At 50.5% G+C, this 24,862-nt stretch overlaps 2 protein-coding genes across 3 annotated transcripts in view; one reads left to right on the forward strand and one right to left on the reverse strand.

Annotated features, from left to right (window-relative positions):
- LOC308605759 (uncharacterized protein) overlaps positions 1–8,869 on the reverse strand; it is a gene marked incomplete at its 5' end in the record, with an annotated part of 46,252 nt that extends 37,383 nt beyond the window's left edge. The window contains 2 exons of the mRNA XM_081216037.1: positions 8,013–8,692; positions 8,778–8,869. Of these exons, the coding sequence (XP_081072163.1) occupies positions 8,013–8,692; positions 8,778–8,869 (772 nt within the window). The remainder of the gene's footprint in view (positions 1–8,012; positions 8,693–8,777) is intronic.
- Positions 8,308–24,643, forward strand: MAP3K10 (mitogen-activated protein kinase kinase kinase 10). Of its 2 annotated transcripts, none has more exons than XM_081217862.1 (10): positions 8,308–9,549; positions 13,662–13,842; positions 16,723–16,754; positions 17,350–17,525; positions 18,152–18,398; positions 19,948–20,064; positions 21,875–22,052; positions 22,153–22,265; positions 22,638–23,318; positions 24,098–24,643. In XM_081217862.1, the coding sequence occupies exons 1-10, from the start codon at positions 8,868–8,870 to the stop codon at positions 24,418–24,420; spliced, it is 2,730 nt and encodes a 909-aa protein (XP_081073988.1). In that variant the 5' UTR covers positions 8,308–8,867; the 3' UTR covers positions 24,421–24,643. The 2 variants fall into 2 exon arrangements, with proteins under 2 accessions (XP_081073988.1, XP_081073987.1); XM_081217861.1 differs by having other exon boundaries at positions 8,309–9,549; positions 16,723–16,871; positions 24,098–24,642.
- Positions 24,644–24,862: the final 219 nt, after the last annotated feature.

Below are 24,862 nucleotides of genomic sequence, written 5' to 3' on the forward strand. Positions count from 1 at the left end.
AGTTCAACATCTATTTATGATAAAAGCTCTCAGAAAACTAGGGATAGAAAGGAACTTCCATAATTTGGTAAGGACTATCTACTCAAAATCTACCACACACCACACAATTAAGACAGAATCTTGGGCTTCCCTGGTGGCACAATGGTTAAGAATCCGCCTGCCAGTGCAGGGGACACAGGTTCGAGCCCTGGTCCGGGAAGATCCTACATGCCGCAGAGCAACTAAGCTCATGTGTCACAACTACTGAGCCTGTGCTCTAGAGCCCGCGAGCCACGACTACTGAGCCCATGCGCCACAAGTATTGAGTCTGCATGCCACGACTACTGAAGCCTGTGCGCCTAGAGCCCGTGCTCCGCAACAAGAGAAGCCACCACAATGAGAAGCCCGTGCACGGCAAGGAAGAGTAGCCCCCACTCACCGCAACTAGAGAGAAGCCCATGCACAAAAACAAAGACCCAATGCAGCCAAAAATAAATAAATTAAATAAATTAAAAAAAAAAAGACGGAACCTTAAGCTCATTCCCTTTAAGATCAGGAAGAACACAATCACTACTACTGTTCACTCCTAGGGGTCCTGACCATTGCAATAAGACATTATAAATATGTATATACAGAATGGGAGGGAGGATGACAAAACTGTCATTATTTGGATGTGATTTGGTATTCCATACAGAAACTCAAAACCATTAAAACTGTAAGTCAGCAAATTTGCCAAATAAAATATCAAACGGGAAAAGTGAATAACATTCCTCTACATAATAGTAAACAACTAGAAACTCTAACAAAAAATAAGGTTCCATTCAGAATAGGAACAAAAGTTTAAAAGTGGTCTAGGAATTCACCTGTCAATCCACAAGATGTTTATGAAGAAAAAAAGTTTAGGGAATTCCCTGGTGGCCCAGTGGTTAAAACTCCGCACTTTCACTGCCAAGGCCCAGGGTTCAATCCCTGGTTGGGGAACGAAGATCCCACAAGCCACGTAGCGTGGCCGAAAAAAAGAAAGAACTTAATGTTATTAAAGGAAACAAAAGAAATCTAGCAAATGGGGAGATGAACCATGTTCATGAATGTAACAATTTAGTAATACTAAGATGTTTCTTCTACCTAAATCAAGCTATAAATTCAATGCAAGCCCAAATTCCAGAAAGATGTTTTTTAGAAACACAATAAATGGATTCAAAATTGCATGTGGAAGAATCAAGACCCACAAATAGATAAGAGTGGGCCCAAAAAAGAGGAATTTTCTGTATCAGATAAGATATACCCAAAAGCCAGAGTAAAAAAAAAAAAGACAGAAGTGGAATGGCACATAAGCAGACAAACTGATCAAAGCAACAGAACAGAGAGGAAAGAAAGAGACACATGTACATAAAAAACCTTGAGATATTTCAGAATAAGCATCCTAATCAGAAGGGCAAAGATGGATTGTTAAAGGATGGTATTGGGAAAACCGGTTCCCTATAAGGAGAAAAGAAAAGTTGGTTCCCTACTTCTCACCATAATACGAAGGTCAAATAAATGGATTAGAGACCTAAATATGAAAGATAAATCTATAAAGCTAGTATATTCATTTCATAGGGCTGCCAGAACAAGGTACCACAAACTGTGTGGCTTAACACAACAGAAACGTATTGTCTCACAGTTCTGGAGGCTACCAGTACAAAATCAAGGTGTCAGTGGGGCCATGCTCCCTGTGGAAGCTGTAGGGGAATCCTTCCTTGCCTCTTCTTAGCTTTTGGTGGTTTACTGGTAATCTTTGGAGTTCCTCAGCTTGCAGCTGCACTGCATAACTCCAATCTCAGCCTTCCTCATCACATGGTATTCTCCCTCTCTGTGTTTGTCTTCAAGTGACTGTCTTCTTATAAGGACATCAGTCATATCGGATTAGGGGCCCATCCTATGCCAGTATGACCTCATCTTAATTTAGCTAATTACATCTGCAACTACTCTGCTTCCAAATAAGAGCACATTCTGGACTATGGGGGGGTTAGGATTTCAACATATCTGGGGGTTTTTTTGTTTTTGTTTTTTGCAGTACGCGGGCCTCTCACTGTTGTGGCCTCTCCCGTTGCGGAGCACAGGCTCCAGACGCGCAGGCTCAGCGGCCATGGCTCACGGGCCCAGCCGCTCCGCGGCATATGGGATTTTCCCAGACCGGGGCACGAACCCATGTCCCCTGCGTCGGCAGGAGGACTCTCAACCACTGTGCCACCAGGGAAGCCCAACATATCTGTTCTTAAGAGCAACAGTTCAACCCAGAACAGCTAGTAGAAAAATGTACAATATTTTTATGACTTTGGAGTGAATAAAGTTGTTTAAACCAAGAAAATATAAACTATATAATGAGATGAATTTGACTATATTAAGATTAAAGATTTCTTCCAAAGACATGATTGAAAAAGTTAACTAATAAGTGACAAACCGGGAGAAGACATTTTCAGCTTCAAAAAAAATGTGATTAATATCCAGAATATACAATAAAATCCTGCAATTTTTTTTTTTTTTTTTTTTTTTTTGCGGTACGCGGGCCTCTCACTGCTGTGGCCTCTCCCGTTGCGGAGCACAGGCTCTGGACGCGCAGGCTCAGCAGCCATGGCTCATGGGCCCAGCCGCTCCACGGCATGTGGGATCCTCCCGGACCGGGGCACAAACCCATATCCCCTGCATCGGCAGGCAGACTCTCAACCACTGCACCACCAGGGAAGCCCCCTGCAAATATTTAAGAGTAGGAATCCCAATATAAAAATGGAGGGACTTCCCTGACAGTCCAGTGGTTAAGACTCCATGCTCCCCATGCAGGGGGCACAGGTTCGATCCCTGGTCGGGGAAGATCACACATGCCGTGTGGCGGGGGCAAAAGATATGAATAGGCAATTAACATAAAAGGAAATCTAACTAGCTAACAAGTCTGAAGAGATGCTCAACCTCCCTCAAAATCAGTTAGAAAATTACAACACATTTAAAATTCATCAGAGTGGTCAAAATTAAAAGGTCAGAGAAGAACTAGTATTAGTAAAGACATATAGAATTTGGAACTATCATGCACCTTTGGTTAGCATAATTCAGTATGTATATCCTATGATCCAGCAATCCCAATTTTGGTATATAATCCAGAGAAACTCTCACACAAGTCCCAAAGGATATAAGTACAAGATTGTTGATTGAAGAATTGTTTGTAGTAGCAAAGAATTCAAGGCAATGTAGGTCTTCATTAGTAGGTGAATAATTAAGGATGGTGAACTAATAAATTGGAGTGCTATGCAGCAAACAGACACAATTAACTAGATATACAAACAACATGGACTGCTCTTAAAACAATATTGAGCAAAAAATGTAAAAAACAGAAATGTACTTAGTATAATTTTTGTAAATTAAAAACATATACATATAGAAAGCACTATACATGTTTTAGAAATATAGACATATCCAAGAACCATAAATTAAACATAAATCAGAAAGTGTGTATTTGAGGTGGAGGAAGAAATGAAAGTGGGAATAGGGATATGGAGAAAAAATAACATAAGAGGATAGCTTTACACAAACTATTGCTATAGTGTGTCAGAAATGAAGCAGTATGGTAAAATCAACCCACAGAAAAAGAAAAAAAAGAAGAATGAATGAAAGAGAACAGAAGTACCAAGGAAATGTTAAGAAAAAAGACACATTAAAAGCAAAAATCATTAGGAAGGGCAGCAAAGGATATTTCATATTGATAAAAGGAATAATTCACTGATGTCATATTAATATCATAAACCCTTATGCACCTAACAACATAACTTCAAAATATATAAAGCAAAAACTGATACAGCTAAAAGGAGAAATGAACATACCCTCACTCATAATGGGAGACGTTATTACACCTTCCAGAAGCCAATAGATCAAACAGGAAAAAAAAAGGAAGGATATAATAGTTAAGAATTAGATCATTAATAAACTTGTATAGTCAGACCTCTTATCCCAACAACTAGAACGTACATCCTTTAAAAACAGCACACTTCCAAAACAAAACAAAAAAATGCCACATACTATGTCATAAAGGAAATCTCAACAAATTCCTAAGAATTTATGTCATTTGAAATACATTCATTAAATAAAATTAGAAATCAACTACAAAAGATAATCAAGGAAAAATCCATATATCTAGATATTAAAAACCACATTTCTAAATAATTTGGGGGTTAAGGGGAATTGAAATTACACTTTTTTTTGGAACTGAATGACAATGAAAGCACTACAAATCAAAACCTGGGGTGTACATAGCAACAAAATAAATACTAAAATGGAGAAAAATGAGTCAATAATTAAGGAAGAAATTAATGAAATAAAATACCCCCCCCAAAACAAATAAGTAGAAAAGATCATCAATAGCACAAAAATCTGGGAGTTTTTTAAAGACCAATAAAACAATATTGAGCAAAAAATGTAAAAATAGACATTTTTTTCTATTTAAATTTTTGGCAAATTTGATCCAGAAAAATAAGAGAAGGAACAAATAAATGTCAGGAAAGCCAAAAGAAATATAACTTCAGGTTCATAGGATTCATAAGAAATAATATGCATAAAGTTATACCAATGAATCTGAAATCCTAGATAAAATAGATATTGTTCTAGGCAAATATAAATTACAAAAATTTATCTCAGGAGAAAGTAATAAATCTGAATAAACTAATATCTACAGAAGAGGTTGAAATTATAACCAAAGACCTACCAAAGAGGCACCAAGCATGGATGATCTTACAGTCAAATTCTACCAAATGTTCAAAGAACAGATAACTCCAATATATCACAAACCATTCCAGACTGCAGGAAAAGGTAGGTGGTTCCCCCAAATCGTAGAACAGAGCTAGCATTTCCCTTATGTCATAACTGGGCAAGGACAGCACGAGAAATAAAACCATGAGTCAGTCAATTCCATTCATGAAAACAAATGCACAACAACCCTAAAGAAAATGTTATTAAATCAAATCCAGCAATAGTGAAACAGAGGAGGATGGTTCATCATTAACAGATTAAGGCAGAAAAGTCATCTGATCATATCAACAAATGCATAGAAAGCATTTGATAAAAGTCACCGCCTGCTTTTAAAAAAAAATAAACTTCTCAGCAAATTAGGAATAAAATTTAGAAATCTACTAGAAATCTACTGAAAACATCGTACTTAATGATGAAACCTTAGGGGCATTCCTTTAAAAAGTCTAGAACAAGACAAGGATTGTCCATTATCACCACTGTCATTCAACATTGTATTGGAACCCTCAGCCAAAGGGCGAGGGGTGAGAAATGAGTTATAAAGATAGGAAAAACGAAACTGTCTTTTTTCCCCTGGACACCAGGGTCATCTAACTGGAACAGTATAGAGAATTATCTGTCAAGCTATTCTAGAACAAATAAGAGTGAGCTCAACAAGGTAGCCAGATCCAAGCTCAGCATTAAAAACAGCAGTAACTGATTAGGAAAAAATAACAAAATCCCGGCCACAAGTAAATAAGTAAATACAGTAAAATCCAGTGAGTGAACCAAAGAAAGCCATATAAGATATCCCAGGAAAAAATTATACCTGTCCAAGAATAGAAGACGCAATACTGCAAAGTCATATTCTCCCCAAATTAATAATTTATTCATTATAATCCCAATCAAAATCCGAAGGACTGGGCCTCCCTGGTGGCGCAGTGGTTGAGAGTCCGCCTGCTGATGCAGGGGATACGGGTTCGTGCCCCGGTCTGGGAGGATCCCATATGCCGCGGAGCGGCTGGGCCCGTGAGCCATGGCCTCTGGGCCTGCGCGTCCGGAGCCTGTGCTCCGCAACGGGAGAGGCCACAACAGTGAGAGGCCCGCATACCGCAAAAAGAAAAAAAAAAAAAAAAAAAAATCCGAAGGACTTTTTTATGGATTTGACAAATGCTATTCCACTCTCCATTTCCATTATAGAGCCTACCAGGTTTAGAACCAAGCCAGGTCCCTCTCCTCACCTAAGTCTAGGCATCTGCTTGGAGACCACCTGTTCTGCCCACCTTCTTTGACTTGAATCACCCCATAAACAATTGGTAAACAGAGTAAGGATGTCAGCATATCACAGTCATGTTGGTTAATATGCAATTTTCTCTAGGAAGTTAACATTTTGAAGCAATCAAGGGCAAGGTTTCTCACAGGCAAAGAGGAAACCTTAGTGATAAAAGAAGATCTTAAGGGGAAAAGCTGCAACTCTATAGAAATGTCTTCCTTTAGATCCACCGTGGATCGTTTAGTGATTTCAGAGACCATAATGCTTGCTACAATGGTATGGTATGTGGCAAAGCTGTGAAAGCAGATGAAGAAACTGCAACGATATTTTCCTACATTAAAATAACAGATTAATGAGGAAGACTACACCTTGGATCAGATTTTTAATTCTGAAGAAAATGGTCTCCATTAGAAGTTAATATCTCCAGCCGGCATCTCTGTGAAGGAAGTACAAGCCCCAGCCTTTAAGACTGCAAAGAAGGCACTTAAAGTATTGATTGCTAAGTGCAAATACCCCGTGTATATTTAACTGTGGTAGTATTTCTTATTAGAATTGTTATTGGGACTTCCCTGGTGGTGCTGTGGATAAGACTCTGCGCTCCCAGTGCTAGGGGCCTGGGTTCCATTCCTGGTCAGGGAACTAGATCTCACATGCATGCCTTAACTAAGGAGCCCACGTGTGGTAACTAAGACCGGGTGCAACTAAACAAATATTTAAAAATAAATAAATAAGTAAACGTTATTGGTTTTGTAGCACTCTGATTACTAAGTTGCATACGTTTTGAGCAATCTGCCCCTAATTCTATTTTTCCCATAAAGCCTTGTCATTTTTAGTGCACTGTCTTGCAGAACTACAGGTTTTTCAGGAAAGCATGTATCAGGTTATAGCAGAAACGCCCGTACTCAGAATGAAGCGGGGCCTCTCTTCCAGCAAGCATTCTTGAGAGGTCCAGAGTTTCCCTCACAGGAGAGCAGGTACCCACTTCCCTCTGAGCGCGGAACAACTTCCCAGGATACTGTGGGGCAGTTCTCTGGAGTTTGGGCACCAGAGCCCATCAAAGTTCCCCTCTTCTCTCCTCCTGCCAGACCCCCAGACCACTAAGGAGAGGCTAAGTGAAAAGACCCAGAATTTTGCTGCTTACAAGCTTACAGATCTTGAGCAAGTCATCGAACCTCAGCAGGACTCAGTTTCCTCACTCTTTAAATGGGAAGGCAGTGTTTTTAAAAATCATGATTGTCGTGGTGGTGGTTGTTTTTAATTTTAAAGTATGCTTTTGAGGGGCTTTCCTGGCGGTCGAGTGGTTAAGATTCCGAGCTTCCACTGCAGGGGACACCGGTTCTATCCCTGGTTGGGGAACTAAGACCTGCCGCACGGTGCGGCGAAAGAAGAAAGAGAGAGAGAGAGAGAGAGAGAGAGAGAGGGAGAGAGAGAGAGAGAGAGAGAGAGAGAAATACATGCCTTTGACTGTTGCTTTGCCATTTATAGTTGTGACCTTGGACAAGTGACTTTATTTCTCTATGCGTCATCTGTAAACTAGGGGCTTTGCGAGGATTTAATGCTACCATGTATGCAAAGCACTCAGCATAAGATGCCCGTTAAGCCCCAGAAAACTGAAATTCCCATTATGGAAGGCGGGGATTCTCGAGTTCTGACTGCAGAGGCAGAGGAACCCAGGGCTGGTGGGGAAAGCAGATGTGGCTGTGATTTTCCCAGGGACACTACAAACATCCTCCCAGCCCTGTCTTCCCCCAGAGGCCTCACCATCAGCCTGACCCCAGCTTGCTGGAGCCACCAAGCAGCTCTCCCTTGCCCGCGGTTGGGGGGCTGCCCCACAGCGCCGGTTCGCGAACGGACTACACTTCCCGGTGTGCACCTCGGGTCGGGGCCCCGAGGGGCAGTCCAGCTGCGGGGACCTTGTCCTGGCCTGCGTTAGAGGCTCCGGGCAGTAACCACCATTCACGCAGCTGCTACTTTTCGCTTTGCGAAGCGCGTCAGTCACCGTCAACCCCACCTTGGGCCGCGGCCCCCGCAGGGTCTGTGAGGAGCGCTCGGCCCTCTCCTCCTCTCTTCCTCCAGGCGTCCGGCCCACGGTGTCCCAGGGAGGGTCTGAGGCCAGGCTTATCTCCCCGGGAGAATTCCTTCGCCCACGCGCACTCCTCACTTCGGCCCGAGGCCCGCAGCCGGGCTCTGGAGGCTGGGGGACTGAGGACCGACCAGGAAGTCGCGCTGCCGGAGACTACAACTCCCAGGCGGCACCGCGGCGCGGCGGCAGCGAGTACGTCACTCAGGCACTGCCTGCGGCCCCGGGAAGCGGCGCGGGCGGGGGCAGGGGCTGGGGCCGACCGGGAGCCCGATGCTGAGGATGGGGGCAGCCCGGCCGCCCCGCGCGTGAGGAGGCCGAGGGGCGCGCCACCCCGTCCTGGGGGGGGCTCCGCCAGCCCCGCCCCTCCCGGCGATCGTGGCCCGGGATGCGGAGCCGGGGGCCGCCGGTGGAGCTGCGCGGGGTGAGAGGCGCGGGGAAGGGGGCTGCCTGCTTCCCTCACCCTCGTCCCCCACCGGCGGACCCCGGCAGGAATTCGGCAGCCGCGCGGCCAGGCCTTCTTAGCGCCCTGACGTTTAGGGGGGAGAGGTGAACCCGCCGCCCTTCCCCCACCCCACCCTGCCTGGACAGCTGAATCAGAGGGGACAACCCTGCCTTTTTAAAGAGGCGTTTTCTTGCTCCTGCGGAGGGCCCCCCAGCCATGGCCCCCAGGAGCCCCCTAGAACCCGCAGGGACTGCCCCCCATCCTGGCCGCCGGGGCCCGCCCTCTGCATCCCGCGGGCAGCCTGTGTGAAGCGGCCTCCCGCAGCCCCTGGCCCCACCCCCATGGAGGAGGAGGAGTTGGGGGCGGCCAAGGAGTGGGGCACGACCCCCGCGGGGCCCGTCTGGACCGCAGTGTTCGACTACGAGGCGGCGGGCGACGAGGAGCTGACCCTGCGGAGGGGCGACCGCGTCCAGGTGCTTTCCCAGGACTGTGCCGTGTCGGGCGACGAGGGCTGGTGGACCGGGCAGCTACCCAGCGGCCGTGTGGGCGTCTTCCCCAGCAACTACGTGGCCCCCGGCACCCCCGCCGCGCCCGCGGACCTCCAGCTGCCCCAGGAGATCCCCTTCCACGAGCTGCAGCTGGAGGAGATCATCGGTGTAGGGGGCTTTGGCAAGGTCTATCGGGCCCTGTGGCATGGCGAGGAGGTGGCGGTCAAGGCCGCCCGGCTGGACCCTGAACGGGACCCGGCAGTGACAGCAGAGCAGGTGCGCCAGGAGGCCCGGCTCTTCGGAGCCCTGCAGCACCCCAACATCATTGCCCTCAGGGGAGCCTGCCTCAGCCCCCCACACCTCTGCCTGGTGATGGAGTATGCCAGAGGGGGCGCACTGAGCAGGGTGCTGGCAGGGCGCCGGGTGCCCCCTCATGTGCTGGTCAACTGGGCTGTGCAGGTGGCCCGGGGCATGAACTACCTACACAATGATGCCCCTGTGCCCATCATCCACCGGGACCTCAAGTCCATCAACAGTAAGTGGTGTCCTCCCCAAAAAACTTGCTTCCGTAGAACCTTGTGAAGACAAGCTTAGGTGGCGGGATGGGGACACCAGAAGACACTGCCTGGGGCAGGAAGGGGCAGCAGTGTACCTTCAGGGCCAGGTGAGGCAGTCCTTGCCCCATTAAGAGAGGAAAAAGGAGGCCCAGAAAGGTTGAAGGAGTACCTGCCTCCTAGGCTACAGTCACAGTAGCCCAATAAATATGTATCAATGAACACTGTGACAGGCTGTAAATAGGACAGGTACATTGCCTGCCCTCATGGCACTTACTGTCCGGCCACGCTGCCAGGGTCCACCAGGCAGAGGCAGATAGAACCTGGCCTGGAGTCGGGGTTTCTCAGTCTCAGCGCTATTGACATTTGGGGCCGGATGATTGCAGGGGGCTGTCCTGTGTGATGTAGGTTACTTAGTAGCACCCTTGGCCTCTACCCCCTAGATGCCATTAGCATTCTCCACCCCCCATCCCCCACTATGACAACCAAAAATGTCCCCAGACATTGCCTAATGTCCTCTGGAGGGCAGACTAGCCCTCAGTTGAGAACCACTTCCTGGTGTCCTCCTAGGCCTCTGCCCCAGCTGGCCAAGACACACTGGGAAAGATGAGGGAGGAGGAAGAGGGATGAGGCTTACGTAAAAGCATCCAAGCTGTCTGGCCTGTCATAGACTTTCAGAAGTTGATTGGTTGGTTGAATGAGGTCTGGGGCCAGATGGAAAGCAAGGTTCCCCAGAACCTACATCTAGTTCAAGGAGCTTCTCATGATGTCAAATATTAATTGAGCACCTATCAAGTAGAAGCCCAACAGGGACCAAAACAGCCATGGTTTCTGCCCTTACAGCACTCACAATCATTCCCCGGATATTCATTCATTTCCCGGATATTTCCCGAGCACCTGTTGTGTACCAGGCCCTGTCCTGACCCTTAGGATACAGCAGGAAAAAAAATCCTACCTTCCTGGCTGTCCTGTCCTTCCTCTGCCTCATGTCACTCCCTTTCATTTCTGCATTTATTTGTTCAATTTATTCTTTCATTTGATATTTACTGGGCCAGATCATATACTAAGCAAGAGAGATCAATAGTGAGTGGGGCCAGCATGTTCCCTGCCCTCATGCGATATGTGAGGGTTTTCTCTTTGTCCTCGGCCCTCACATCTCATCTATTTCTGACTCCTGTCAGTTCTACGTCTTGAAGTTTGTTTGACCCCATCCCACTGTTTCATGTTCGTTGCTAGGCCTCACCACCACCAACTGCAAGCCCCTAGAATAGAGGGACGGAGTCTTCCTTACCTGACAGGCCTGGCATTCATACACTCAACAGATAGATAGCTACCAAGTGCCCAGGGTGCGCCAAGCCCTGCGCCAGCCCCAGAGAATTGAGCAAGACAGACTGATGGTCCCCATCTCCATTGATGCTGACGCTCTGACTCCTGAAATGCTGGGTAAATGGATGCAGGACTGCCGACACGCTCCTCTTGAAGGCTGGGGTCCCTTCTCAGCCCTGCCTCACCCCTGCCGATTCACAGCCTGCAGGTGGGGTATCAGGACATGCTCCCACTCCCCCAAGTTTTTCTGTAGCCAATGCCACTTGGACAAAAGGTTGGTGGGGCTCTTAGGCCAGGGCTTCCTGCTTGGGCAATGGAACTGCTCCATGCCTGAGACAGAGGAAACAGGGCCTCCACAGTACAGCTTCCCCCATTCAGCCTCCCCTGAGGAGCTCCTCATCTGACGTCATTCATTCATTGTTTTATTCAACTAATAATTCTGAAGCAGAATTAAGTGTACTAGGCACTGTCCTGGGCTCTGGGATTACAGATGTGAACAAGCCAAGACACATGTGAATGAGGCAAGACCCCCCCCCCCGCCGTAGAAGTTATAGTCATAGATGGTTGATATTTAAATAGATAACAAAATTTCAGAGAGTATCAAGGACTCTGAAGGAAATAAAGCAGATTAAGGGTGGGGCAGAGGGAGCTCTTTAGATCAGAGCTCCAGGAAGGCAACGTTTGAGCAGAGACCTGAGCCCAGAGGACCCAGCTTTACAAAGATCTGGGCATGGCAAAGGTCCTGAGGTGGGGATGAAGCTGCCTTGTTGGAGAAACAGCAAGGAGACCGAAGAGGTCGGAAGAGCAGGAGTGAGGCAGAGGTGGAAGGAGGTGAGGCATAAAAGTAGACGGGCCAGATCACGTTAACCTTGGGGGCCACTGTGAGGGCTTTGGATATTTTATTCAATGTAGTAGAGGCCATTAGAGGGTCTTAAGCAGGGGTAGCATCATCAGATAAATATTTTTTTAAGTGAATTGATTTAGGCCCAGCCTGGGAGATGCAGAAATCAAGTGTAAGACCATGGGGGTGTTCCCTCTGTCACAGGGTCACTCCACAAACAGGAAAGTTGGTGACTCGAGAAGGGAGAACTTCTGGGAGGTAGAGTCACATGCTAGAGAGTCTCGAGAGGCTTCCAGGAGGAGGTGACATTTGAGTTGGGTTTTAAAGAAGGGACAAGATTACCAACAGTGTTACCTTGGGCAGTGGTCTGAGCTCTCTAAAACTTAGTCTCTTCATCTGCCAAATGGGTATGACAGTAGAATTGCCTCATTGTTATGATGATTGGAGAAGTAGCCAGGAGTGGCCAAAGATAAAGGTGGAGAAATAAGGAACAGTTATGGCAACATCACACACTAATAAAGAGAGCTGATGCTTTTAGAGGGCCTACTATTGCTTCAGGAAATAAACCTTTACTACAACCCTAGAAGGTCAATGCCATTATCATCTCCATTTAACAGAGGAGAAATCGTAGTGTTAAAAATAAAGTAAATAAGGTTATGCAACAAATAAGTGGCAGAGCTGGGATCCAAACCCGGGCAGGATACTGTACACTACCTTCTGTTTGACAGAAGGTAGTAGAATATCACGGCAGTTAAGAGATTGGACTCTGATGACAGATCTAGTTTGGGTCTTTGCCCCACCATTTTCTCTTTTTTTGGCCGCACCGCGCACCTTGCACGATCTCAGTTCCCCAACCCGGGATTGAACCCAGCGCATGACAATGAAAGCCTGGAATCCTAACCACTAGACCACCAGGGAACTCCCCCCACCATTTTCTAGCTGTGTGATCTCGGCCAAGTGACTTCATCTCTCTGAGCCTCAGTTTGCTAGTCAATAAAGTGGGTTGCTTGCTAGTTAATTTGTATAAAGGGCTTAGCACAGTGCCTGTCATATAATAGGCTCCTAATAAACACTAGCCATGGTTGTTATTGTTGTTAGTAATAACCCTAGACAGCAAGTAAGTTGGAACCATTCAATATGCTTGGGGGATGTATCAGTCAGATTTTTGTCATAATAATGCTGTGTAACAACCCTCCCACCCTCCCCGAACTTGGTGTCTTAAAACTCAGTGTCCTTTATTACTGCTCATACATTTGCAGGCCTGATGGAGGGTAAACTGATTTAGGCGGGGCTCAGCTGGAGAGGCTTTGCCCCGAGTAGCTCCCATGTTCCTTGGGCCAGCAGGCTAGCCGAGGCATGTTCTCATAGTGGTGGCAGAAGGGCAAGAGGGCAAGCAGACATGAGAGGCCTGGGCTTGGAACTAGCATTCTGTCCCTTCTGCCTCATTTTATCAGACAAAGCAAGTCATACGGCCAGCCCAGAGTAAAGGATGTGGAGATACAAAGAGTGTGACACAGAAAGGAGCAGAACTGGGGCCATGAATGCAGCTACCCACAGCAGGTGACAAAAAGGAAAGGAAAACCATCCCCTTCTGCTTATGGTTTGTAGTTGCCGCTTCTGCGGTGGTTGGGAATTCAAGGCCGTGGCCATCGACATTTCCCTGAGCTCCCCTGAGCCCAAGTTGGAGTCAGGAGGCCAGTGAACTCAGGAGAAGCTCCCCAACGCCTCCTGGGAGCCTGAGGCAGGGGTTAGACCATCAGGAAAGCGTTCATGGTCTTCGAGGCCAGGAAAGGAGCTGCTGCAGAGGGGGGCGACCCCAGGCGGCAGGGAGAGAACAAGTAGGAGATTCCAGCTGAGGCGGGGGCAGGACACACGGGGCTGCAGCCCAGCACGTCTGGGGTGACCCACCTCTCTTCCTACCCACAGTCCTTATTCTGGAGGCCATCGAGAACCACAACCTCGCAGATACGGTGCTCAAAATCACAGACTTCGGCCTCGCCCGTGAGTGGCACAAGACCACCAAAATGAGCGCTGCGGGGACTTACGCCTGGATGGCTCCGGAGGTTATCCGTCTCTCCCTGTTCTCCAAAAGCAGTGACGTCTGGAGGTGCTGACGGTGGGACAGGGGAGGCCTCCTGGGAAGGGAGGAGGGAGGAAGGGGGAAATGGCAGAGTGGGAGGGACGGTCTGCCACCGCAGCGGGGATCCAAGTCTGGCAAAGGGGCCCGCCAGCAAGGTCAGACCCAGACAAGCACAAAAGCAGGTGGCTGCTCTGCTAACAAAAGTGGCAGCTGAGGAGGACTTGGATTACATTTGAAAATTCCAAAAGTATAAAGATAGGTGGTCAGCCCCAAAGGCCCCTCACACACCATCCATTACATTGCCCCCACTCATCAAACAGGAAATTGAGACCTTTGAAGGTAACCATTCATTCATTCATTCATCCATCCATCCAACTGCACTGGGAGCTAGGGATACAGCGGTATATAAAACAGACCCATTTCCTGCCTACGGGAACAATACATACCTCAGAAGCTAAAAAAGGCTGTTTTTAAGTTGAAATTATAAAAATAAGTTTTAAAAGGTAGTAAGTTAATCCACCAGAAAAATACTAGACAGTGTTACGAGCTAGCAGGTTGATTGAAAAGCACTCCGAGGGCTGGAGATGACTTTGGGAAAGGCTTTTCTGAGAAGTGGTACTTGAGCTGAGTTCTGGATGACAAGGAGCCAATCATGCAAAGTTTAGGAGAAGAGGCTTTCCAGGAAGAGGGAACAGCTTCCACAAGGGAGAAACTGAGGTGAGAACGAGCATGGTATGTTTCAGAAAGGAACATGTGGCTGGAGCGGAGCAGGCAAGGAGGAAAGTAGTAGGAAATGATGGAGGAGGGAGAGCCGGAGGGCCTTGCAGGTGAGGGCGTAGATCCGGGTTTATTCTAAGTGCACTGGAAAGCCATTAGAGGCACTTGTGAATGACATGATCTGATTTAACATCGCAAAGGCTCCCTCGCCTGATGGATTTTATGGGACAGGAGTTGGGGCAGGAGGCCAATGAGGAGGCTGTTCATTGCCTGCGAGACCTGGTGACAGCAGAAACTCGACCTTCTACTTGCGGTGGGCAGCCAAACCCAGATCAGTCCCCGGCTGAGGCTCCAGATGGACCAAGCCGCAAAGTCATGGTATTGGGGCAAACAGATAAGACAGGAATTCTCAACTAGAGCAGCGCAGCCCTTCGGGGGGAAGTTTAGTCTTGCTTCACATAAGGCATTCCTTTATGGTCCCAAACATTTATAGAAGCCATATTTCAGTGGCAAGGAACAGAAAACCCAAAATAAAAACAAGACTGATGTTTTTGCTGTCATGTAAAAGCCCATGACTTTTACACGATATAGTACCCCCAGCATTAGGGATTGAGTCCTATGTTAGGGTTCTTTACTGTGGTGTCACTGACACGGGGCAGGATAATTCTTCCTTGTGTGGTACTGTCCTGTACCTTTCAGGATGTTAAGTATCCATGATTCCCAGCCACCAAATGTCAGTAGCACTCCCCAGTCGCTGTGACAATCAAAACATCCCCACAGGTTTCCAGAGACGTGGGAGAGGTTGTGAGGGGAGGGCCTGGCCCCCTCCAGTTACAAGCCACTGTTACTCTGCTCCACCATGAAGCCTCCATTCCCAAGTCCACTTCATGGTCCAAAATGGCTGCTTGAGCTCCAGATTTTATGTCTATATTCCAACCAGAAGGAAGGAGAAAAGAGGAAAGGGGACCCCTTCCCTTTAAGGACACTTCCTGGAAGTTAGTTGCACACTACACACTCTTCTGTATCCCACTGGCCAGAACCGTTGCCATATGGGCACACTTAGATGCAAAGGAGGATGGAAAATTATTTCAGGCAGCATTTGCCCAGCTCAGATTTACCAGTGCCGTCACTGAGAGAGGAGGGGAAGCTGTCAGCTGCATGAGGGCAGGGGTGGTGTCTATCTTATTCCAGTACCTGGAACAATGCCTGGCACACAGCAGACATTTAATAAGTGTATGTTGAATGAATGCATGGAACGGGGGAGCACGGGGATCTACTGCGCGTTGGGCACTGCGTGAAACAGTGATCAGGATCCAGAAGGAGAACAGTTTACTGGAGAAGATGGACACGCAGGTGACTGTAGCACAGTGATGCATGCTCTGGAATTAGGCAGCCATTAAGGACGCTGTCGTGGGCATCAGACAGACCTAAGTCTCAGTGTGGCTCCATCACTTGCGAGCAGTGTGACTTTAAGCAAACAACTTAACCTCTCTCTGCCTGCACCTGCTCATTGGATAAAATGAGGGTCATTCCAGTGCCTTCTGCCTCACAGGACTGTTGCGAGGCCTCGAGCAGTGCTGGCCTGGAGTAAGTGCTTTATAAATATTAAATAGTGTTAACTTGTTTTTAGTGGTAAGTGCAGAGGGTTCTATGGAAACATAGTGAAGGGGCCTCCAACCCAGCTTTGGAGGCTGTGGAATCAAGGAAGGCTTCCTGGTAGAGGGGACACCTGAGTTGTGACTTAAAGGACCGTTAGGCAAAGGAAAGGGTGTTCTCGACCAAGGGAACAGCACGTGCAAAGGCCAGAGGTTAGGAAGAACAGCGTTTGTTCAACCGTTCAGCGTGGCTGCAAGATGAAGCTGGGGGTGGTACGGGGCTGAGAGTGTTTGCAGGCGAGGCTGCAGGGGTCATCAAGGTCAGGGCTAAGAAGGGTGGGTTTGCTCAGTGGGCGTGGGGAACCCACTGAAGGTTTTCAGGCAGAAGAGAGGCAGGCAGAGCAAAGGAGAGACATCAGAGAACCAACCCCACCAGATCAGGCCGCTAGAGGTCACATCAGGTTCTTGCAGCCTCATTGGCCAGGGCTGGCTGCTGGGGGGAGGGAGGCCCACCATGGGACTGGAGGCAGGGCTGGGGTGTAGGTGAGGATTAGGGTGGGCTGTGGCATCACCCCTCCCTCTCCCCCACCTGCAGCTTCGGAGTACTGCTCTGGGAGCTGCTGACGGGTGAGGTCCCCTACCGTGAAATCGACGCCTTGGCCGTGGCATATGGTGTGGCTATGAACAAGCTGACTCTGCCCATTCCCTCCACATGCCCCGAGCCCTTTGCCCGCCTACTGGAGGGTGAGCCAGGGCCCCGTGGAGAGGGTAGGCTCAGCTAGGGGTGGCAGGGGCCCTCAGGCCCAGACCTCACTCTTTCACACCCATCCATACCTTTGGGCCCAGGAGTGAGGGACAAGGGGCTGGAACCATGGGACCATGAACAGTCTCCCCCACAGTTGGCTCCATGGCCTCCAGACCTGTGTTCTGGCTAGGCCTACAGCTCTTGAGGGCAACCTGTTAGGACCCACTGGCCCTGGGATTCCTCCCTGATCCTCGATTCTGCCACCAGTCAGGGAACAGGTCCCTGAGTTTCTCTCCCCAGAGTTTCACCAAGTGAAACATTGCCAGGAATTTGGCTTTGAATTCCTTCCCCTCGGCTCCATGGGAGCTGTTTGTCCACAGACCCTTAAAGTCCTGCCTCCACTGAGCAGGCCGATGCCCCAGAGCATGGCCACTGACATTTCCACTCCCACTGCTGTCCTCTCCACCCCCACCCCAGAATGCTGGGACCCAGACCCCCACGGGCGGCCAGATTTTGGCAGCATCTTGAAGCAACTTGAAGTCATCGAACAGTCGGCCCTGTTCCAGATGCCGCTGGAGTCTTTCCACTCACTGCAGGAAGACTGGAAGCTGGAGATTCAACACATGTTCGATGACCTCCGGACCAAGGAAAAGGTGAAGGCAGGAGGAAAGGTGGGAGGGATGGAGCAAGATCCCTGAGTTCTGATGCCTTGGATGGGGCAGAGTCCCTTCCCTTGAGCCCAGGGGTCTTTGGGTCCATGCGGGGCCAAGGGAGCCTTTTTTGCATATTAAGAAAAGACAGCCTCCTGTTGGAAGGTTGATTTAAAAAAAGGCACCCTGCGCTGAAGTACTTACAAGTGACACTGCATGAGGTCTGGGACTGGCTTTAAAATCCTACAGCAAAAATGGGGAGAGAGGAGAGAAGGAAGGTAATACATGAAAAAAGACTTGCAAAGTATAGAAAATTGTTGAAGTTGGGCGATGGGTACATGGGGTGCACTTTTTCTCTCCTTTTGTGGATGTCTTCCAAATTGAAGATTTAAAAAATTAAAAATCAAAGAGGAAGGAAAAAAGAAAAGCCACCCCTTTCTTTGAGCTAAGACAGTCCCCTGCCCTGGCACCCAGCCTGGCTAGTGAAGTGTAAGTTGGATTGTGCCACCAATTTGCCCCACAGCAGGACAGCCCTGAGCAGGACACCAACCAGACCCAGCAGCCCTGGAGCCATCCCCAGAGGCAGAGTAGCTAAGCTCCTAGCCCCAAGCCCCTCATCTCCTCTCCAGGAGCTCCGTAGCCGCGAGGAGGAGCTGCTGCGGGCGGCGCAGGAGCAGCGGTTCCAGGAAGAGCAGCTGCGGCGGCGTGAGCAGGAGCTGGCCGAGCGCGAGATGGACATCGTGGAGCGGGAGCTGCACCTGCTCATGTGCCAGCTGAGCCAGGAGAAGCCCAGGGTCCGCAAACGCAGGGGCAACTTCAAGCGCAGCCGCCTGCTCAAGCTGCGAGAAGGCAGCAGCCACATCAGCCTGCCCTCCGGTACCCGCCCACGTCCCCTGAGCATCCCCGAGAGGCCGCTGAGAGCATCCCTAAGCCGGGGGTTATCTCTTCCTTTTATGTATTTATTTTTTAAACTTTTTTCTTTATTGCTAAATATATCACACCTACAGAAAATGACCAAAGAACTGTACAGCTTAATGAGTTAGTAGAATCTCTCCCATGAAAGCAGGGAGAACCTACAGCCACCCCATATGCATCCACACGCCCTGTCCAAACACATCCCCCGGCCGCTCCCTGAGAGTAACCCCTGTCTTGACTTTTAGGGCAGTCACTTCCTTACTTTTCCTTATAGTTTTATCTCCCAGCTATTTGTTTAATATCTTTTAATCTGCCTTTTTTTCCTCCTTGCCAGTAATTTGTTGAGGAGCTGCATCATTTATCCTGTAGCATTTCCCACAGTCCGATTTTGCTGCTTTTGCATCTCCCTGGTATCTTTTAACATGTTGCTCTGTTCCCTGAATTTCCTATAAATTGGTATTAGGTTAAACCATGTGAAATTGCTGATGTTCAGCCATTTTTGACCTACAGAAACAGAAGTTTCACATGGCTCAACCTAACAGTTGGATCTCAGGGCTTAATCAGTTTCAAGTTCAGGTTTGATTTTTTTTTTTAAATATAGCTTCCTAGGTAACATCAGAAGGCACATCATACCGATTTCTCTCTCTTTGTTACAAGAGATGTTACAAGCCCTAAAGCAGTGCCTAGAATAGCACCAGCCAACAGAAATATAATGCAAGCCACTTGTGTAATTTTACATTTTCTAGTAGCCATATGAAAAAGAGGAAAACAACAGGTGAAATTAACTTTAATATATTTTGTTTAGCCAAATATACCCAAAATGTTGTAGTTTCACACGTAGTCAGTACAAGAAAAATTGTTAATGAGATATTTTACCTTCTTTTTTTCACACTCAACCTTTGAAATCCAGTGTGTATTTTATATTTACAGTGCATCTCAGTCTGGGCTCTAAATTTTCATCAAAAAATCTTGACCTGTATTTAGATTTCATAAAAGGTACAGTTGAGAAAGCAGATTCACATACCAAAGTTGTTCCAAACATGCTTAAATGTTTCCGATGACTGAACTGAGTGTCTGTTTTGAAAGGTAAACTTAAATTACTTACAGTTAAATAGAGGTAGAACTCTCCAGTTCCTCAGTTGCACAAGCCACATTTCAAGCACTCACTTGCCGTGCGTGGCTAATGACCACCATATTGGACACTCAGGCCTAGGTCCTCAGGGCAGCAGCTCTCAGACCCGCGTGTGCATCAGAGGTAACTGGGGGACTTTTACACCGCAGTTAGATGGCTGCACCTCACCCCCACCGTTCCTGATTAAGGGAGGGCCCAAGAATCTGCATTTCCACGAGGTTTCCACTTGACGTTGATGCTGCTGGTCTGGGAACACACTTTGAGAACCACTGCAGGAAGGAATACAGAATGGTGGCATTCCTTCTATCCTTCTACAAAGGGAACTTCTCTTTGGCTACCCATGGAACTGTGTGCTTAGGGAAGTCTTTCTTTTCGCAGGCTTTGAACATAAGATCACAGTCCAGGCCTCTCCAACCCTGGACAAACGGAAAGGATCAGATGGGGTCAGCCCGCCCGCAAGCCCCAGCATCATCCCCCGGCTGAGGGCCATTCGCCGTGAGTATCTCCCAAGGCCCTGACCAGTCAGTCAGTGAACAGACTTCTCTGAGCACATATCTTGTACCAAGCCAGAGCAACAGCAGGGGACCAGGTGGGCAGGGTCCCCTCCCTCATTCTCATGAGGGGAAACAGACAACAAGTAAACAAGTTGGCGAGCAGGATAATTTCCTGTAGTGATAAGCGCTCTAAAGGAAATCAGGGAAGGGAATAAAACACAGGAGTTGCTGTTTTTAAATCACAAGGAAGGCCTGTCAGAGAAGCTGAGGTTTGAACAGGGACCTGCATGGTAAGGAGGAGTGACACATGCAGAGATCTGAAGGAACAGTGTCCCTGGCAGAGGGAACAGCAAAGATGAAGGCCCAGAGGCAGGAACAAGCATGGTGTGTTTATCAGCTGGGAAGGCCAACTTGGCTGGAGTAGGATGAATGGGAGAGACAGCACTAGGCTTATGGTCAAGGGTTCAACAGGGGAGGGTCACACTGGGCCTTAAGAGCTGGGATAAGGAATCTGGATTTTATTTTAAATGAGACGGGGGAGTCTCTGGAGGGCTGTGAACAAGGCAGTGATGTGGTAAAATTAACCTTTTCCCTCTGGCCACCGTGAGGAGTAGGGATTGGAGGAGAGCAGGAGTCAAGGTGGGAGACAAGTGAGACGAGGGGGTTGGGCCAGGGCGGGGGCCTTGAAGAGGGGAGATGGTGAGTCAGCTACATGGCAGAGGTACAGCTGTCAGGGTTTGCTGATGAGTTGAAGGGTACCCGGCCGGCTCCCCAGTCTGTTCTGCCCCATCATTCACCCCTGGCCTCGCCCCACACACCACCCCCTACACACACTTCTGTTTGGGCACCTGCTTTGTACCAGGCCCCAGAGGTCATTCCCCTGGGGGGATGCAAAGACAAATAATGACCACACAGTGAGTCAGTACTAGTATCGGGGTACGTTCAACGTGTGATAGGAACAGAGGAGAGAGAGCAACTGGCTCCGCAGGGAACAAGTCTGCTCCAGAACACTCCACAGGGCCTCAGCATCTGCTGTTCCCTCTGCCTGAAAGGCTCCTCTCCCTTGTATCAACTTGACTCACTCCCTCACCTCCTTCAAGTCTTTGCTCAGATTTCTCCTTCTCACACATGAGACCTTCCCTAACTCCCCAAACCCCTTACCTGCTTTATATTTCCCACAGCACTTATCACCTTCTAGCCCCCTACCCAGATGATGTACCTAGTGTGACTCTTGTTGATCATCTGTCTTCACCCACTAAAACGTCAACTCCTCAGGGCAGGGACTTTTTTTTTTTTTTAATATTTATTTATTTATTTGACTGCACCAGGTCTTAGTTGTGGTATGCAGGACCTTCGTTGCCCCGTGTGGGATCTTTAGTTGCAGCATGTGGGCTCTAGTTCCCTGACAAGGGATTGAACCCGGGCCCCCTGCAGTGGGAGTGTGGAGTCTTAGCCACTGGACCACCATGGAAGGCCCCAGGGCAGGGACTTTTGTCTGCTTTGACCACTGCTGTCTTCTCAGCACCTGCCACAGGGCTTGGCACATAGCAGGTGCTAGTAAACCTTTGGGAATGAATGGATGGCTGAAGGGTTAGGCTGTGAGAAGTGACGGGTGATGAAACGGAGGAAGCTGGGACGTCGTCCTGACAGCAGTGGGGCGCTATGGCAGGATGTAGAGCAGGGAAGGGTCATGATTGGAGTTAGAGTCCAAGCTCCCTTGGGCTTCCAGGTGGAGGGGGGGGAAGAGTAAGGCTGGGAGCTCAGCGGGGACAGACTAAGACCCACTAACCAAGTGGCTTCTCTCGGCCCAGTGACTCCTGTGGATGGTGGTGGAGGTAGCAGCAGTGGCAGCAGCAGTGGTGGCAGTGGGACGTGGGGCCGCAACAGTGGACCCCCAAAGAAGGAAGAACTGGTTGGGGGCAAGAAGAAGGGCCGGACCTGGGGGCCCAGCTCCACGCTGCAGAAGGAGCGGGCTGGAGGAGAGGAGAGGTATTGGCTACCTGGAGCCCATCCCACACCCTGTGCCTCTTCCCCAGACCCTTGGCAGCCAGGAGGCCTATAACCCCCCCATCTTTGGTGACCCCTGCAGGCTGAAGGCCCTGGGAGAAGGAAGCAAACAGTGGTCATCAAGTGCCCCCAACCTGGGCAAATCCCCCAAACACACTCCCATCACCCCGGGCTTTGCTAGCCTCAATGAGATGGGTAAGAGGGTGAGGGCGCCTTTAAAAGGGAGGGGGAAGGAATATTCCCTGGCAAAGGGGACCGTAACCCAAGACCAAGGGGTCACCATTCCCCAGGGCTGCAAGGAGGGAGCCGGATTTCACTGGGCCAGAGGGTAGGACATACCCTGAATGGGAGCAGCCGGTCCCTGGGGTGTGGGGATCGTTCCCAGGAGGAGGGGGTTTGAGGGGAGGAATAGTCGAGAACCACGCTTAGTGGGCCTTGGTGCTCTTGTTGGAGGGGTCATTTCACTGGGGCAACCCCTTGCCTCCAGCTCCGAGGCGGGTGGGCCGAGGGGCCAGGCTCCCAGAGTTAAGCGAGTCGAGTCCAGTGATGGCCCTCTCCCGGTTGCAGAGGAGTTCACGGAGGCAGACGGAGGCAGCAGCGTGCCCCCCTCGCCCTACACCACCCCGTCCTACCTCACGGTGCCGCTGCCCAGCCAGCCCTCCCCCGGGGCGCGGGCGCCGTGGGAGCCGACGCCGCCCGCCCGGCCCGGGCACGGCTCCCGGCGGCGCTGCGAGCTCGCGCTGCTGGGCTGCGCCACGCTGCTGGGCGCCGTGGGCCTGGGCGCCGACGTGGCCGAGGTGCGCTCGGCCAACGGCGAGGAGCCGCGGAGCTGGCTCGATGGCCTCTTCTTCCCCCGAGGCGGCCGCTTCCCGCGGGGCCTCAGCCCACCCGGGCGCTCCCCGAGCCGCCGCGATGACTCGGCCCCCGGCCCGGGCCTGGTGCCCTCGGCCACCCTCGTGTCGCTGTCGTCCGTGTCCGACTGCAACTCCACGCGTTCGCTGCTGCGCTCCGACAGCGACGAGGCCGCGCCGGCCGCGCCCTCCCCGCCGCCCTCCCCACCCGCGCCCGCGCCCAGCACCAACCCCCTGGTGGACCTGGAGCTGGAGAGCTTCAAGAAGGACCCCCGCCAGTCACTCACGCCCACCCACGTCACGGCCGCGCGCGCTGTGAGCCGCGGGCACCGGAGGACGCCGTCAGACGGGGCTCTGGGGCAGCGGGGGGTGCCCGAGCCCACTGGCCCCGGCCCTGGTGAGTGAGGCTCCACGCGCCCACGGCGCAGAAAAAGGCCCATCTCCCGTGCCCCCGCCAAAGACCTATGTCCCAGCCCAGCGACGACGCCCTGGATGCTAAGGCATCCTCCCCTGCCTAGCATGGGGAGGAAGGGTCTGTGTCCCCATGGCCCCCACTGCTTTGTGAGGCATTGTGAGTCCCTGGGTAATTGAGACGCAGGATGAAGTAGGGGTAGCAAACTCTAATGCCTACAGGGGCCAGGCAGGTGACATTAATGGCAACAACAGTTACTAGAGCTAACACCCACGTGCTATGCCCTGTTCTGTATAGTTTACTAACTCACAAAGATGATTAGAACAGATAGGAGCTCAGGGCTTCCTATCAGGCACTGTGCTACTTGTTCTACAATTACTGTTGTCATTTTATTTAATCCTCACCTATGTAGCAAGGTGCTGTCATCCCCGTTCACAGACAGCAACATGCCTGAGGAGTCTCTGTGGGTCTTTGTGAACCTGGCCCAGTGGCAGAGAGGTGCGAGGGATGAGGGCTTTGTCTAGAGTAGCAGCAAGGAAATGGGCTCTGAAAGATAAAGGACTGCGCCCAGAGTTGCACCCAGATGATTGAGCAGTTGGGGGGGGCGGTGGCTAGGTAAAGGTCCAAACCCTGCTGGAAAGTGGGCCCAACAAAATCAGATTTTTCAAGAGAAGTCAAATTCCAATTTTCATGGAAATGCTCCTGGCTTTTAAACACCACCCTCTGGCCCACGCCACTCACCTCATCTGATCCTCTCTTACCAGGCCCTCGAGATCCTCTGGACTTCCCCCGCCTGCCCGACCCCCAGGGGCTGTTTCCCACCCGCCGTCGGCCCCCCGAGTTCCCTGGCCGTCCCACCACCCTGACCTTCGCCCCACGACCCCGGCCAGCCGCCAGCCGTCCCCGCCTGGACCCCTGGAAACTGGTCTCCTTTGGCCAGACACTCAGCGTCTCTCCTCCCAGCAGGCCGGACACTCCGGACAGCCCCGGGCCCCCCAGCATGCAGCCCACGCTGCTTGACATGGATATGGAGGGGCAGAGCCAGGACAGCACAGTGCCCCTGTGCGGGGCCCACGGCTCCTGCTGAGGCCTGCCCACCACCGCCCGCCTGGGCAGCCATGAATGTAGCGCCCCAGGCCCCGCCCCAGCCCACCGTGCCACAAGGCAGGGGAGGCCCTGGGCAGGATACTCACTCTATTTATTGGGGAAGGGGGGGAGGGAGGGCAATTAATTTATTCCTTTGTACCCCGGGGGGGGGCCCTGTGCCTGCCCTGCGGTGGGGGGGAGGGTGGGCAGGGATACTCAGGGACAGGGCATCATGGGGGATTCGGCACAAAATGCAGCATTAAAGGTAACCCCTGCCCCCTACCAGGCTTGGCTGTGTGTCTTTCCCTGTGCCGGGCCCTGATCCTAGATCATCCCCAGTGGGACACGCCCCCACCCATGCTCCCAGTCCTCTCTGGATCTCCGAGGTCCAGGGGTTGAAGTCCAGGCCCATGTCCCCACCCGGGCCCCCGCAAGAACACCAC

This window comes from Mesoplodon bidens (assembly GCF_964165515.1).
Source record: "Mesoplodon bidens genome assembly, chromosome: 18".
Taxonomy (NCBI): domain Eukaryota; kingdom Metazoa; phylum Chordata; class Mammalia; order Artiodactyla; family Ziphiidae; genus Mesoplodon; species Mesoplodon bidens.

Bases quoted from the DNA above. Each gene is read 5' to 3' on its own strand.
- MAP3K10 (XM_081217861.1), top strand. From the start codon at position 8,868: ATGGAGGAGGAGGAGTTGGGGGCGGCCAAGGAGTGGGGCACGACCCCC. The intron at 16,872-17,349 runs GTGAGCCAGGGC...CCCCCACCCCAG, and splicing joins CTTTGCCCGCCTACTGGAGG to AATGCTGGGACCCAGACCCC. The intron at 22,266-22,637 runs GTAAGAGGGTGA...TCCCGGTTGCAG, and splicing joins TGCTAGCCTCAATGAGATGG to AGGAGTTCACGGAGGCAGAC.